This window comes from Cetorhinus maximus, chromosome 18 (genome assembly GCF_964194155.1).
Source record: "Cetorhinus maximus chromosome 18, sCetMax3.hap1.1, whole genome shotgun sequence".
In the NCBI taxonomy this organism is placed as follows: domain Eukaryota; kingdom Metazoa; phylum Chordata; class Chondrichthyes; order Lamniformes; family Cetorhinidae; genus Cetorhinus; species Cetorhinus maximus.
In genome coordinates, this window is record NC_135896.1 from 37,567,491 (window position 1) to 37,583,836 (window position 16,346).

Genomic DNA, 16,346 nt, shown 5'->3' on the forward strand with positions numbered 1-16,346 from the left:
TGTGAAATTGAATATAGTGTGGTTTAATGGGTATTTCCAGTGTTAATCTGCAGTGATATCATCAAGTTATCCAAGCAGTATTAAAAAATTCTCACAGACAGCAAGAAAATAAAAAGCATCAAAAAATCAAATCAATTTAAAATTTTTTTTTACATGGAATGAAATAAGGATTAAAACAAACATATGGGGTTAAGGTAAATGTTGAAATATTAGGAACACACCTTTAAAAAGATTATTTTAAAAATCGAGTTAAAAAACTTCCAGGTTAATCTACACTTGTGCTAAATGCTGATGTTATGTTCAGATTCAGAGGGGTAAAGACACCGAACACTGACAATTCACAAAAATTCCATGCATTCCCTGCTGTGGTATTTGGGTACTGTTGAGATTCTACCTTAATGACCATAGGGACCTATAGAGGTATAGTGCTGGAACTGATATCTCTTCTGTACGAAGACTGAAGACTCTAAAACCTGACTGTTTTCTAATGTTTAGCATGTGGGTTGCTGGTAGCAAGTATGATGGTAAATATTGTAAGTCTTCTGATAATAATTGAACTACTGTTAGCCTGCAGAACTCCTTCAAACCAGATGAAATCTTTATTGTGCCTTATTTAAGTGAATTAATATTTAAAGCTGACCATAAATAGAAAGAAAATCAACAAAAGAGTGACAGTTATAATCCTTTAGAATGCCGGATTTATGGGGACTTAATGTGAAAGCTGCAAATGGAGGATGGATTTGTATTTCATCAAATGCTCACTTTGCATTTAGACTATGAGTAGTAATTAACTTGTTTTGACTGATGCCAGTGACCAGCTCTGAACCTTTCTGTGAAATGGGTCTGCAAGCCTTGTATCATGATGACATTGCTTCCTGAGTATTTTAATGTTTGCCTGTCATTCAATGTAGCTGAAAGTTTATTTTCTATTTATCAGAAGAAATATAAAGGTGTACAGATGTCAGTGACAAAAGTTTACAAGAAACAGTCTTCAAAGAAAATAATCTCCATTGACGCAGTTCCTCGTATTCAGATCGTGTTAATTGATAAGGGCAAGTCAGCACCAGGAACACTTGCAGCTACATTGGCACAAGAAATTATGGAGGATATCACCTCCCAAGGTAACCATTTTTGCTCTGATACATTTGATTAAATCATCATGCCTCTGGGATAGAAATTTGTGTGATTGAGCCCTATAATCTATGCTGGTACTTCAAGAGAATTCTGAAGGTGAGCTGTACTGTGATGTGAGCTGGATATTTGTATCTTTGTTCTTTCTGATAACAAACTAAGGAAATGTTCAGTGAGAAAATAAAACAGAAGATGCTGGAAATACTTAGCAAGTCTGGCAGCGTCGGTAGGGAGGGAAACAGAATAAATGCTCCAGATTAATTACCTTCTGTCAGCATCCGCTGTATTTTGCTTTTGTGTTGGTGAGTAAAGTCTGAGTACAAATCAATAGACTGCTTTAATTCACAGTGGGGTGAACATCGAGAACAGTAGCAAAGATCAGACTTGCAGACACAGGAGGAGGAGGGTCCAATGCAACCAGCACACCCTCTTTCCAGGAGGGCTACCCTTAATTGTTTCATTCAGTTATGGTTCCACTGAATATAACCCCAAATCTCCATTGTACAAGTCAAGCTTACCATCCCTCTGCTCTAGACCATGGTAGTCTCCTCTTGGACACAATGCTGAAATAAAAGCCACCACAAAACAACCATGCCAAACCAAATTTATCCAACAAACTATTTAATATTTCATATCAAACTCAACTAATTACCCTTGTGCCTTCTTGCCTTACTGCCTTCTTGCAGGAGCCTTTGCCGTCTGAGTGCTATCCCAGTGGCTGCAGCAGGAGTGGCGGAAGGCCGCTGACTTTCAGTGGGGAAGACTGAACGGGGCCTTGCAGGATGCCCTCGGGGAGCTCTGGGCCTTGAGACCCTGGCTTCGGATAGCATGGGTGCAGCAAACTGGGCTGACTGGCCAGCAGGCAACAGCAGGGACATCGGTGGAGTTAAGGCTCTGTTATCCAGAGGGAGAGGCCTGCAGGTTCTTGCTCCATGGAGTCACTGCCTCTCTCACAGGAGGGCACCTCAGCAATTCTAGTAATCTGCTGCAGGGCAGATTTCTGGGCCGCTGTGAGAGCCTGAAAGCTTCTTTGAGCATTGCTATCCACAGCCATGATGGCAGCAGCCTGATCTTATGCGGCACCAAGCTGGGCTCATATGGCAACAAGCTAAGATTTCATAACCTTAGTCACAGCTTCCACTGCAGCTCTCAGATGTGAGTGGCTTCTGCTTGTACAGCAACAGAAGCTGAGATATTGGGCAGGATTTTCCACAGCTGCCCGCCGCCAGGATCTTCCGGTCCCGCCGCAAGTCAGTGGACCTCTGGCTGGGGCACCGCCTCACCCGCGGTAGGTCCCACCCGCGTCAGGGCCGGAAAATCCCGGCCATTGGCTACCAGGTGCTGCATCATGGTTGGGCCTGCAAGTCTTCTAATAGAGGTGGCCACCGTTTATATACTGGAAAGGGTGGTCTCCAATCTCCATGCGAAGCCCAGTACCAAGTTGGAGCCGGCCACCTCTGTGCTCTTTGACTGTAACAGTACGTTTCCTGGCAGCCCTGCCAATGCACCAAGCATTTGGTGTGCTGTGTGACTTTATGTACCACACAAAATCCTCATCTGAGTCCTCTGCAGCAAAATCCATGTGTGACCATTGTCATGACCGATGCAGTTGGTAAAGTGGAGTTATTTAAAAATCCCAGAGGGAAACTTTAAACAACTGTCATAACCTATAATTTTAAGTGTTATGTTTGAGATGCGACTCCAAACTTAGGAATCAGACACAAAAATAAAAATACCTGGAAAAACTCAGCAGGTCTGGCTGCATCTGCGGAGAGGAACACTGTTAACGTTTCGAGTCCGTATGACTCTTCAACAGAACTAAGTAAAAATAGAAAAGAGGTGAAATATAAGCTGGTTTTTATTTTTGTTTTGGATTTCCAGCATCAACAGTTTTTTGCTTTTATCAGGAATCAGACAACTAGTTTGAGATTTTACATTAGACTAAATGAAATATTTTATTAATTACACAGGTTAAAATATATGTACATATGGCTACAAATTACTACTATCATAACTTTTAACAAATTCCCAAACTAATCTCCATTAAGGCAACAGCAACCTATAGACTTAACCAAACATCAGGCAAAGCATTTTCACCTTACAAATTCAGACTGAGGTTCTTTTCACTGTGGAACCAGTTGGATCAGTTGGAGGCTTGCAGCTGCCTTTTGATCTTACATTGCCTCTGCCTGCACACCCAAAAACCACTGAACTTATACCTACCAGCCCTGTTGAATGTTAATTCTCATCTATCACCAGTCTCTTTGAACTTTAACTTTTAACAATGAAACCCCATTCATTGTACTAATTTTATTAGTAATATAAACATATTGCTTGGTAGCTGTTAGAAAGGTGTCAAGTTTCACCTTCTTGAATGCTCTATTCAAAAAATGCAAATACACACTACCTCTCTGTTTACATCACAAACTAACACATATTAAAGCACCCAGACTAGCTGGCTTTAATCCAATTAAGACATACCCGCAGATCAAATTTCTATTTTAAAAGAAAAATATTTTCCAAAATATTATACACATTAATAGCTTCAGGACACCATGCTTTCCGGGGAGTGACACCTGTGCTGTTCTTGTCCCCTATCCTGGCTGCAGATGAGACATGCCCAGTGACTGATCACACGCAGATCTCATGTCTTTGCTACCCTCTAAAGTACATGCAGTGTCAGAATCTGAGCTGGTATCTGACAGTGTGAGACCAAGTGATGGTGATTCTTCATCAGCCTTATGTTCCACTGGGACTTCAGACTTCACATACCAGTTTTTGACCAGGTGGCAGTTCTTGGGTATCTGAAAGGATAAAGACACAAGGAATGGGGAAGGGGGGACTGTGGGCAAGGTTACAGGTGGTGGATGAAGCAAAAAGTTGCACGATTATGCCATCTACTGCTTCTTAATCAGGAGACTGGGAAGTGGGGTGTGGGAAGGTGGTTTAAGTAGAAACTTACTCTACATCCTCTTTGGCTTCAGCTCCACCACTGTCATGGACATATAAATGATTGCCAGTGCTGTCTACTCAGTAGGGGTGAGGGCATGTGGCCGTGCCTGTCCCTTGGTGGTTAGCTGCTGCTGCCTCTGATTATGGGCCAGGTTTTCCTGTAAGTGAGAAGGAAATGTGTCAGTGATTGTGGTGCAATGTGTTTTGGTGCTTTGCCTGTCACTGGCTGTGTGTGCCTGCTCTGCGAGGCGAGTGCGAGGCTTGCAGCATTACTCAGTGTATGAGGGGGAGTTGAGGCAATGAATTTTGGATATGAGTTCCGCTTGATAGAGACAGTTGGCAGATAATTGAAGGAGATTTGAGTGAATTGTGCAGTGTGGATAATTTCCAAGGATATAGAGCTGAGTTTTTTTTGTTGGGTTTGGAAAACATGAGCTGGGCCATTTCCTGATTTTGGAAACCCGAATCCATTGCCTCTGCCCATTCCGGCATATTTTCATCTCCTGGAGATTTGGGTGGGCAGAGTTTGGGTTTCCTGACTCCCTAGGCAGTGTTGGAGGAGTGTGGGTGCTGAGGTGTGCTGGTTAGAAGCCTGTCTCCATTTGCTGGGACATCGGCCAAGCTCTTCACATCAATCTTATGTCCCCCAAGCCGCACCTCTTACTCTCCTTCACCCCCATCCCACTCCATGTCTCCTGTATCCTCCACAGCCACTATTTACAATTCTCAGGAGTCATGTGATAGCAATGGGAATATTTTGAAATGGACTTTAAAAAATTTAAACCTCTAAAAATATAATAAAAGAGTCAGTCAAACACATTGCCATTCATACTGCACAGAAAAATCTTCATTCATATTGAAAAAAAGCTACATCCCCTTCAATGATCATTCAGCTGTTAAAAAACAATCATCAGTTCAATAACCCGTCAAAGACAGATGCATTCACTCACCTTGACCTTGAATTAAGACATTAAACTTTTTGCGGCTTTGCACCCAAATCCTTGAAGCTAGTCTGCTGGCATTGATCACATTGGCTGTCTGCTCCCACTGCCTTCATAGTGTCAGTTTGGAGGATCTCCTGGCCCCTGAGGGAGTAGGACCCCTCTCCTCCTTTGCACCTTCTCCACTGAGACCTCCAGAGTTGCAGTTAAACACCTTGGAGCACATTTTCTGGCCTTGTCATACCATTTCCACTCCTCTTCCTGCTCAGAGACTCTTCTTGAACCAGCTCCGAACTCTGCTCCAGCCAGAATACACCTCACCTTTATGGGGTGAAAGCTGGCTTTAAGTAGTCCAGGATAACTTCAAGTGGTGCTAGCCTCATATCAACTTGGTTGCCCTGCTGAAGTGTGTAGCTTAGTGCTGTACTGCACAACATTCAAATGAGCAGGCAGCACAATGTTTGCATGCTTTGTGCATCGTTACAAACAGGCACAGGTTAATTGCACATTGTGGTCCCCAGCTAATCAGACCATAAGACCATAAAACACAGGAGCAGAAGTAGGCCATTATGCCCATCGATTCTGCTCTGCCATTCAATGAGTGGGTTACCTTTCTGGGTTGATCTGCTAACTTTTCAAAATTTTTAGATCCACTATTTGATGGAATACTCTCCACTTGCCTGGATGAGTACTCAAGGAGCTTGACACCACCTAGGGCAAAGTAGCCCGCTTGATTGGCACCCATTCCACAAATATTCACTCCCTCCACCACCGAAGATCAGTGGCAGCAGTGTGTACCATCTACAAGATACACTGCAGAAATTCGCCAAGTCTCCTTCCAAACCCACGACTGCTACCATCTAGGACAAGGGCAGCAGATACATGGGAACACCTCTACCTAGAAGTTCCCCCTCCAAGACATCTCCATGCAAACTTGGAAACATATCATTATTCCTTCACTGTTGGTGGGTCAAAATCCTGGAACTCCCTTCCTAACAGCACTGTGGGTGTACGTACACCACAGGGACCGGAGTGATTCAAGAAGGCAGCTCACCACCACCTTCTCAAGGGCAATTAGGGATGGGCAATAAATGCTGGCCTAACCAGAAAAGCCCACATCCTATAAATTAATAATAAAAAAAACCATAACACAACATAATGGCAGCTGTGGGATACAACATGGTGATTAGTGGTGATATGAAAGGTGGCATTTTAAATGATGAACCAGAACAGAATCCCAAGATATGAAAAACTCTGAAGCTGGACAAGAGAGATGTACGCCTAAGAAGAAGAATTGAAGAAACAACTGAAGTTGACTTGGAAGTTGAGGAATCCACCAGAGTGAGTGAAAGTCCATTGCAAAACCCCCGAGTGACACAGAATAAAAAAGAAAATAACCTGGTCAGATCACAGACAGGTGAGCAAAAACACAAAAAATTGCAAGACCCTGAGTGATGCAGCGTGAAGAATACTGGCCAGTTCACAAGACAGTGAGAAAAAATACAGAAATTGCTTATCCTGAGTGACGCAGAGTCAAAGAACCTGGTCAGTTCACAATACAGTGAGCAAAAATTACAAAAAAGAAGCTGTGCTTACAAAATAGAATAGGTGGCAGTCACAGGGGCTGAGTAGGTTGCAGCAGTTGTGGCCATGCTACACTGAAGTTTAAAAAAAAAGTTAAATAAAAATCGGCTGGCATAGTAATGAGGGAAATATGCAGAGTGCAGTAAGCAAAAAAAAAAGGAAAAGCCTGCAGAGTTTAAGAGAAAGGGAACCCTTTTCAGTCAGGTTCCTGGCTTCTTGTATAGAAGAGAAAAGTGCTGCAGAGTTAACAGCTCATATCTTAAAAAAAAAGTGTGCACCAACTGAAACTGTCAAAGTGGAGAACATTCAAAATAAAAAGGACCAGCAGAGGTAAAATAAAAAAAATCAGAAGGAATTGCCCAGAAGGAAATGCTGTCATTTAGAAGTTTTCAAAAGTTTTTAAAGAAGGCACATGATTACCGAGGAGCTCGCCAAAATCGTAAAATTGCAGGAAACTCACAACAAAGAAAACCGATAAGCTGCAGACAGCCTGAGCGAAAAATTATGGTTACTGCATTGATAGCCTTAAAGGGGCAACATTTAAACAACATTTAAAGCTGTAACTACAAGAAAAAAAGGCCATGGACAGAAAATTAGAAGATCCAGATGCATTTTGGATAAGGAAATGGCTAAACCAGACCAAAGAGTGGGAGTCTTGTGAAGACAATTTTTAGTTTACAGAGAATTACAGGATCAAATAAGGAATCAGGAGAAGTACAAGTGATAAGTTTTTATTCAGTTTCGGTTCATTTGCTGGTGAAGTACTCCACATCCAATGTATAGATCAATACTTGACAAGTTTTGATGAGATATTAAAAGGCTTTGACAGATATTTTAAACTCTAAGTTATGAAGAGTTGCAGACCCTAGAAGAAGATCTAGCACACTCCTAGTAAAGTGCCAAGGGCAACATAAGACCCCAGAGAGAGGGCAACTCCCAATAAAGCACCAGGGCGACCAAGAGGCTCCAGAAAGAGGGCAACAAAAGATTTCAGAGTGAAGACAACAGAAGACTCCAGAGCAAGGGAGACAATATTTAAGTAAACCACAAGATGGATGCCGATCATGCCAGTGCAATGAAATGCATGAGCCGAGGGGTTTAGTACAGAAGAAAGAAATGACTGAGAAGCAGCTGAAAGGCTTAAAAATGGGGTTTTTTGAAAATGCTGACATGGTACCTAAACTGCAACAGCAGATGGCAGTGCGGTGTGAGCAGATGAAGGAAAGCTATCTGAGGTAACTCAAAAAAAGCAAAATATGCAAAAAGAAAATGAAGCTGTTCTACAGGAAAATGTTTGCATCAGAGCTAAAATTGAAGGCTTGAAGTACAAGATTCAAACTGAATATATACCTTTGAAACTGAAGTCATTAATGAACCATGCTGTTCAAGATCTGAACAAATTAATTTCAGAAATGACACATAAGTATCAGGAGGAAATAACCCTCAATTCCAGGGTTGGAAAATCAAAGTAGGAGTTGGGAAAGCTCAACCAGATGTACAGCCAGGCAAAACAACGGGTAGAAAAGGCTCACAAAGAAGCTGCAACCCTGAAAGACTCCTTAAAGAATCCGTATGTAGCCATGGAAAAACATGAGGAGCTAAAAAGGATGTTGAATATTACGTCAGAAAAAGTTGCATTGGAATTATCAGTAGCAACAAAACAATGCACTGAAGCCCAGACTGAGTTGGCAAGAAGTCAACAAGAAAATGAACAGTTCAAAGAACAACTGATTGTCTTTCAAGTCAAATGCACATGGGATGCGTAACCATTCAGCAACATGAAGAAGTAAAGATTGTCTTAAACAGCAGAATGGAAGCACAGCAGAAGAAACTTGTGGAGACTATGTTGAATTGCAGGAAAACTGAAGATGAAGCAAGTGAGCTTTGCAAAGAAAAGGAAAATCCGCTGAAAGACCTTTACATGTTACAAGAATCCCTTAGGTCAAGCTTTATTCTTCTGGAAAATTACAAAGAAAAGCAAAATGAATTTAACCTCACTCTGAACAAACTGAAGAATCAGTTGGCAGCGCAGACTCAGCAATGTTCAATTTTCCAGGAGGAAGCCAAAAGCTACAAGAAAATGACTGAAAAACTGAAGAATGAAAATGAGGAGGAATTGAAAGGAAAAGCCATAGAAGTTTACACGCTGCAAGTGGAAGTGAAACAAATTAAGTCTTTGCCAGAGACAGACCTGGCCAACAGTGAAACCAAAATGAAAGACAAGGGCAAAGTTCTGTTGCAGACAGAGAAAGAAAAGATAGAAATAAGATCGCAAAATGGAAATCTGACACTGAAAGGCAAGGAACTAGAAGAAGAAAGAGCACTGGATGTCCCAGATGTGCTGAGAACCATTGATCTGAATGAAAAGATTCATAAGCCTGTAAAAGGATTTGAAAATAAAACAGCAAACTAGTGTTTGGCTGAGATTGTGAAACAAGTGGAAATGGAGATTCCATTTGTGAAAAGTCAATGTCCAGCAAGGATATGGCGGACACCATGGAGAAAGAAAATTTGAGTTCATTCTAGGAATGAAGGAGTGCACGTTCCCTTTGGAAGGAACAGGACAAACCCACAGTGTCCAAAAAAAGCAGACTGATTGTTAATAAAGAGAACCGCAATTCAAAGGAGCGCAAAAAGCAAATCAAATGGAGAAAACCAAGTACCAGAAACACAGAGTACTAATACCAAAGAGTACTACTACTACCAAGCGTGACAGACCGAGATGTGGACAAGAACTGTTAAGCTTCAAGACTGTCTGAGTTTATGAAGTCCAAAACTTGAGGTGCAGGAGAAGGTATAGCAAATAAAGATTGTATTATAAATAGTTATACTCTGTTGGAAGGGAGGAAAGTTTTCTTTTGAGAAGAAAGGGGGATGTTGTATGATATGTGTGCCTACATGCCATTGTAATGTAAAGGTGCTCAGCAGAGCAAGGGTTAATGTGGACATGGAGAATAGCACCGCCCATGGTATAATGTATAGAGTCACATGGTAATAAACTGATAGAACCCTCTAGAAGCAGCCTACCTGCGTGGCAGCAGTGCCATGCATGACATTAACTGGGATCTGAAAATAGTCAAAGATTAACAATAAATGGTTCACATTTAAACATACAGGTCTAAAGATCTCATCATTGAGACATAAAATGAACCCAGAACATAACAATGGTAAAAAATGGACAGTGCGGTTAGAGCAAAACAATGTTTTAACTAATGGCCTTCAGCAGGCTGTCTCTGTTATGTTTGAATCTAGGTGACATATTTGGAATCGCGAATGCTGAACTCAAGAAAAGCACCAACAGTGAAGAACAGGAGGGAAGAAACATGAGTGCTGGAAAGATTGTTGGAATTGTGGTTGCTGTTTTCATTGCTGCTCTGTTAATTGGAAACTTGATATACCTCATCATTTCAGGAAAAATTAGGTGAAAACAAATTTTTATGGAATAGCAGAAATTTACAAAAGTTCCATTTGAATCCAGAAAGAAAATATTGCAAAAAGCATCCTGAAGGCGAGACCACAAATGTTGCACAGAATTCTGATAAATATTACCATCCTGGGGGTAAAATGTACGGTTCTTACCAGTGCAATCCAGGCAGAAGCAGCCAAACCAACAGAAACGGTCAGGAAATTGAATTGGTGTTTTGTTCTGCACATTTCTGTTGCCAGAAAAAAATACACATTTGTTTAAACAGTGAGTCCTGATGGTACCTCAGTGGAGAGGGGGATTTGCACGAGTCCCTGAGCATAAGGCAGCTGAATTAGTATGACTATTAATGCTCACTGGGAGATATGAAAATTCAGCTTGTGCAATTCTTCCAAGCGAGTTCCTCTCAAGATGGGTCCATCATTCATCGGTCTTGAATTCTCCCTTTGTCATTGGATACTTTGATGTTGCCTCAAAGCCCTGCGTTAAGCATGTTGGCTCTCAGAGCCCCTGGACCCAAAAATCAATAAATATGGAAAGATCAAAACATAACGATCTTAATCTTAATCAAAATTCTTTGCAACCTTTTTACTTTTAGGGCAATGTTTGATAGTGGCGATTTGCTTTAGGAGTAGAATCTGTTCTGTCCCGTGCGTCTACTGTAGGTAATGATATTTAAATTGGAGACAGCGTACTAAAAGATCTATTTGTATTTGCATCAAAGAGAGAACTGGATGCACCCAGGGCTTGGGGATACACTCTGCTGCTGTTAAAAATGCTGTCCGGAGCAGCCTGCATTGTTTAAATGATGCTGCAGCTGTTTTCAAACAATTAATACAAATTCTTTAAGCATTTTGTTAAAAGATTAAATTTACGGTAAATAGAGGGTCTAAAAATTTTGATAGGTTAGCAGATCAACCCAGAAAAGTAACCCACACTACGAAGTTTAGTAGGGTTTCAATCTGGAGGCCAGTCAAATAGGGGGCAGGGGAGGAGGAAATAGTTCTGACCTCTAAACTATTTCACACTATTGTTCAGTGATTTGCTTAATTGTACTCCTGAATCTTTTACCTTGCAAGGTTTAGACATTGAGTAACACATGTGGGAATTGCTTTTCCATTATCATCTAATTTGTGGCAGATTGCAGGCTTTTGCAAGCTTCGGTTAAGAATTTTCTTTTCCTTGCGGGCAGAGTGGTCACTGCTTCTTGATTATACGGCTCGATTCCCAGGAGACCAATCTTAGTGCACCAATCTCTCATGATTGCATCTGAATGCAGCAGCTGATCTCTTGCTGTGACATGTTTGGCCAATGAGCATGCACCAAGCTCAATGCAGCAGAACAAATCTCTGCTCCCACATATACCCTATTGCCATAATGTCATGGGGCGATGGGCGGAGGTGGGGGAATTGCACAGCCAATAAAGCTGTACATTTAATGGGCCCACCAGAATCAGGTGTAGCCAGGAAAACCCAATAAAAAACAATTCTTCCCAGTGTTAAAAATACAAACTGTTTAGCCCGTGACTATCAGCGGCTGTGGAAGTCCCATGAGTCAGGAACCGACAGCACAAAAACAGCTTACAGCAACTAGAGTCTTTAAGAAATGATTAACTATCCCTTATGAATTCTTCTACAGAGCCACAATTCCATCAGCTCTCATCAATTTCAGAAAATATTACAACTCTGACAATGAAGAAGCTATTGACAAAGGGTTCAGCAATCCTACGTTTGATTCAGCAATAAACCTGTCACCTGTAAGTCATTAAAATCTGGGCCTTTTCCTTTTAAAAACAGTAAATAATGAAGGCTATTTGAATGATGATCAAAGCACTAGCCAAATAAGCTCTGCTGGTAGCTTCACATTTGCAGGCAGAGTCTTCATATGTTTGTTTCAAGCTAAAAAGTAGCAAGGTTCCTCAGAAGGTAAGGCAGGAGGTCACACCTAGGAACCAGCACCGAAGGTCCCTGCCTGTCAGGTACTTAGATCAAAGGATGGGGGAGAAGTAAACGATTATGGTTGGGGAGGGAGGAGGAAAGGCCAGGGCAATTAAAGCCCAAGGCTCCCTTGTGGGGAAAGGAATAGGCGTGTTCCTGCTCTTCTTGGCCAACGAGAAAATCTTTTTCTAAAACAAAAGTCTCAAACCTTCGTGGGCTTGCAGCTGCTTGCTGCCGGGTTTCCCTAGCGTTACTTGCACCGGGCACTGATCTCACGCACACCTAGCCCATTGGTTCTCAAACTTTTTCACCTGTGGACAATTTAGGTGGGGCAAAAGAGCCTGCGAACCCACTGGTTCTACCCCACCTGCTTTCACTTATTGCTGCCACAAAAATAACTCATCAGAATTAATGGAAACCTATGGAAACTAGAAATAATTCACTGGTTTTCCACCACTAAATGTGATAAATTTGTGAAATAATTTTTTAAGTTCAACATCTAAGTTGATTCGTAGACCAAACAGTCCCCTGAGTCTGCTCTGCTGTTCAATACAATCATGGCTGATCTTCTGCTTCAACTCCATTTCCCCGCCTGCTCCCCATAACCCCTCGATTCCTCGCGGATAGGCCAAAAAATCTGTTTATCTCAGCCGTTTTCAATGATGAGGCATCCACAACCCTCTGGGATAGAGAATTCCAAAGATTCACAACCCTTTGAGTGAAGAAATTTCTCTGCATTTCAGTCCTAAACAATCTGCCCCTTATCCTGAGGCTGTGTCCCCGTGTCCTCCAGCCAGGGAAATAGCCTCTCATTGTTTACCCTGTCAAACCCCTTCAGAATCTTGTAGGTTTCAATGAGATCACCTCTCATTCTTCTAGACTCCAGAGAGTATTGGCCCAGTTTATTCAGCCTCTCATCATAGGACAACCCTTTCATTGCATGGATCAATCTAGAGAACCTTCGCTGTACCAACTCCAAGTTATGTTTATGGGTATGGGGACCAAAACTGTGCTTAGCACTTCAGGTGTGGTCTCACCGAAGCCCCGCACGATTGCCTTCTGTTTTCTTGTACTCCAATCCCCTTGCAATAGAGGTCAGGAACAAAATACAACTGTACAGCTTGTTGTCTCTCCCTCCTCTCTGCTGCAGTCTCCAGCACAGTGTAAGATCGGGAGAGCAGCACAGTCTGCTCTGTGATTTGCTTGCATTATGAGATAACTCAGCTGATGTTGGTTTTTCATTTTGCTAATGTAGAATAGCACATGCACATCATTATCAGAGGTTATGAAATCAGCTGAACCATGGCAAGTGGAAGGGAACCCCAGAACTCAAACCTGCAGCAAGATCAACAATGCAATCTGTAACCATATGATACAGATTCTACAGCACTGCTGCAAGCTGACTTGTCAAAATTTACTCAGGAGTCAGATAATAATAGGCAACATGTATGTAGGTATAAAAACAGAATTACCTGGAAAAACTCAGCAAGTCTGGCAGCATCGGTGGAGAAGAAATCAGTCAACGTTTCGAGCCCTCATGGCCCTTCAGCAGAACTGAAGCATAGTTTCAACAAGGGAGAAATATAAATTGGTTTAAGGTGGGTGGGGGGGAAGAGACACATTGAGGGTGTGGTGTGAGCAGATAATCAAAAGATGTCAGAGACAAAAGGGTCAAAGAGGTGTTGAAGGTGGTGGTCTTTGTCTGAGAAAAGTGCTAATTAAGAATGCAAGACAGGATATTCAAAGTACAGCTCTAGTGGGGGTGGGGTGGAAAGACTAAAGGTTTTAGTTTTAGATTTAAAAATAATGGAAATAGGTGGGGAAAGAAGAATCTATATAAATTATTGAAAAAAAAGACGGGTGGGGGGGGAAAAGAAACGGGGTGGGGATGGGGGGAGGGGGAGTTTAAGATCTAAAGTTGTTGAATTCAATATTCAGCCCAGAAGGCTGTAAAGTGCCTAGTCGGAAGATGAGGTGCTGTTCCTCCAGTTTGCGTTGGGCTTCACTGGAACAATGCAGCAAGCCAAGGACAGACATGTGGGCAAGAGAACAGGGTGGAGTGTTAAAATGGCAAGCGACAGGGAGGTTTGGGTCTTTCTTGCGGACAGACCGCAGGTGTTCCGCAAAACGGTCGCCCAGTTTGCGTTTGGTCTCTCCAATGTAGAGGAGACCGCATTGGGAGCAACGAATGCAGTAGACTAAGTTAGGGGAAATGCAAGTGAAATGCTGCTTCACTTGAAAGGAGTGTTTGGGCCCTTGGATGGTGAGGAGAGAGGAAGTGAAGGGGCAGGTGTTGCATCTTCTGCGTGGGCATGGGGAGGTGCCATAAGTGGGGGTTGAGGAGTAGGGGGTGATGGAGGAGTGGACCAGGGTGTCCCGGAGGGAACGATCCCTACGGAATGCCGTCAAGGGGGGTGAAGGGAAGATGTGTTTGGTGGTGGCATCATGCTGGAGTTGGCGGAAATGGCGGAGGATGATCCTTTGAATGCGGAGGCTGGTGGGGTGATAAGTGAGGACAAGGGGGACCCTATCATGTTTCTGGGAAGGAGGAGAAGGCGTGAGGGAGGATGCGCGGGATATGGGCCGGACACGGTTGAGGGCCCTGTCAACGACCGTGGATGGAAAACCTCGGTTAAGGAAGAAGGAGGACATGTCAGAGGAGCTGTTTTTGAAGGTAGCGTCATCAGAACAGATGCGACGGAGGCGAAGGAACTGAGAGAATGGGATGGAGTCTTTACAGGAAGCGGGGTGTGAGGAGCTGTAGTCGAGGTAGCTGTGGGAGTCGGTAGGCTTGTAATGGATATTGGTGGACAGTCTATCATCAGAAATTGAGACAGAGAGGTCAAGGAAGGGAAGAGAAGTGTCAGAGATGGACCATGTGAAGATGATGGAGGGGTGGAGATGAGGGGTGGAGATGCTCCAGCATGATGCCACCACCAAATACATCTTCCCTTCACCCCCCTTGACGGCATTCCGTAGGGATCGTTCCCTCCGGGACACCCTGGTCCACTCCTCCATCACCCCCTACTCCTCAACCCCCACTTATGGCACCTCCCCATGCCCACGCAGAAGATGCAACACCTGCCCCTTCACTTCCTCTCTCCTCACCGTCCAAGGGCCCAAACACTCCTTTCAAGTGAAGCAGCATTTCACTTGCATTTCCCCTAACTTAGTCTACTGCATTCGTTGCTCCCAATGCGGTCTCCTCTACATTGGAGAGACCAAACGCAAACTGGGCGACCGTTTTGCGGAACACCTGCGGTCTGTCCGCAAGAAAGACCCAAACCTCCCTGTCGCTTGCCATTTTAACACTCCACCCTGTTCTCTTGCCCACATGTCTGTCCTTGGCTTGCTGCATTGTTCCAGTGAAGCCCAACGCAAACTGGAGGAACAGCACCTCATCTTCCGACTAGGCACTTTACAGCCTTCTGGGCTGAATATTGAATTCAACAACTTTAGATCTTAAACTCCCCCTCCCCCCATCCCCACCCCGTTTCTTTTCCCCCCCCACCCGTCTTTTTTTTCAATAATTTATATAGATTCTTCTTTCCCCACCTATTTCCATTATTTTTAAATCTAAAACTAAAACCTTTAGTCTTTCCACCCCACCCCCACTAGAGCTGTACTTTGAATATCCTGTCTTGCATTCTTAATTAGCACTTTTCTCAGACAAAGACCACCACCTTCAACACCTCTTTGACCCTTTTGTCTCTGACATCTTTTGATTATCTGCTCACACCACACCCTCAATGTGTCTCTTCCCCCCCACCCACCTTAAACCAATTTATATTTCTCCCTTGTTGAAACTATGCTTCAGTTCTGCTGAAGGGCCATGAGGGCTCGAAACGTTGACTGATTTCTTCTCCACCGATGCTGCCAGACTTGCTGAGTTTTTCCAGGTAATTCTGTTTTTATTTTGTTTTGGATTTCCAGCATCCGCAGTAGCTTTTAGCTTTTTGTTTTTATCTTTATGTATGTAGGTATCTTGATCCAGACTAACTTCTTTCTCTATTTTTTAGGATTCTAATGGTTTCTACTCTGGAGAAAATACAATAACCATTGTCGCAGCTCAATCTGGGACCAATTTTGTTAGTCCATTCTTTGAGCAAGATTTCGGCGAGGAAGATTGTTAATACTTTGTGTCGCACATATATTCGTTTTTAATATTCTAAAAACCAATTGAACTTGCAAGAAGTCATTTACTTCTTCACAGACCAATCACACGAGGAAAATTTGCTTGTTAACCGCAATTGTAGATAAGTAGTTACTAGTTTCATTTTTAAACCTGGCTCAATTAAAGCTTTCTCAAGTAGCAATGAGCACAGTTGGGAAATTCAGTGGAATATAAAGGTATATCCTTTTCAAAAAGTTTTAATA

At 42.8% G+C, this 16,346-nt stretch overlaps 1 protein-coding gene across 1 annotated transcript in view; it reads left to right on the plus strand.

Moving 5' to 3' along the window:
• The window catches only part of amn (amnion associated transmembrane protein), a 67,346-nt gene extending 51,244 nt beyond the window's left edge, over positions 1–16,102 (plus strand). Inside the window, exons 7-10 of the mRNA XM_078563407.1 lie at positions 938–1,121; positions 9,861–10,029; positions 11,671–11,788; positions 15,989–16,102. Of these exons, the coding sequence (XP_078419533.1) occupies positions 938–1,121; positions 9,861–10,029; positions 11,671–11,788; positions 15,989–16,102 (585 nt within the window). The remainder of the gene's footprint in view (positions 1–937; positions 1,122–9,860; positions 10,030–11,670; positions 11,789–15,988) is intronic.
• Positions 16,103–16,346: the final 244 nt, after the last annotated feature.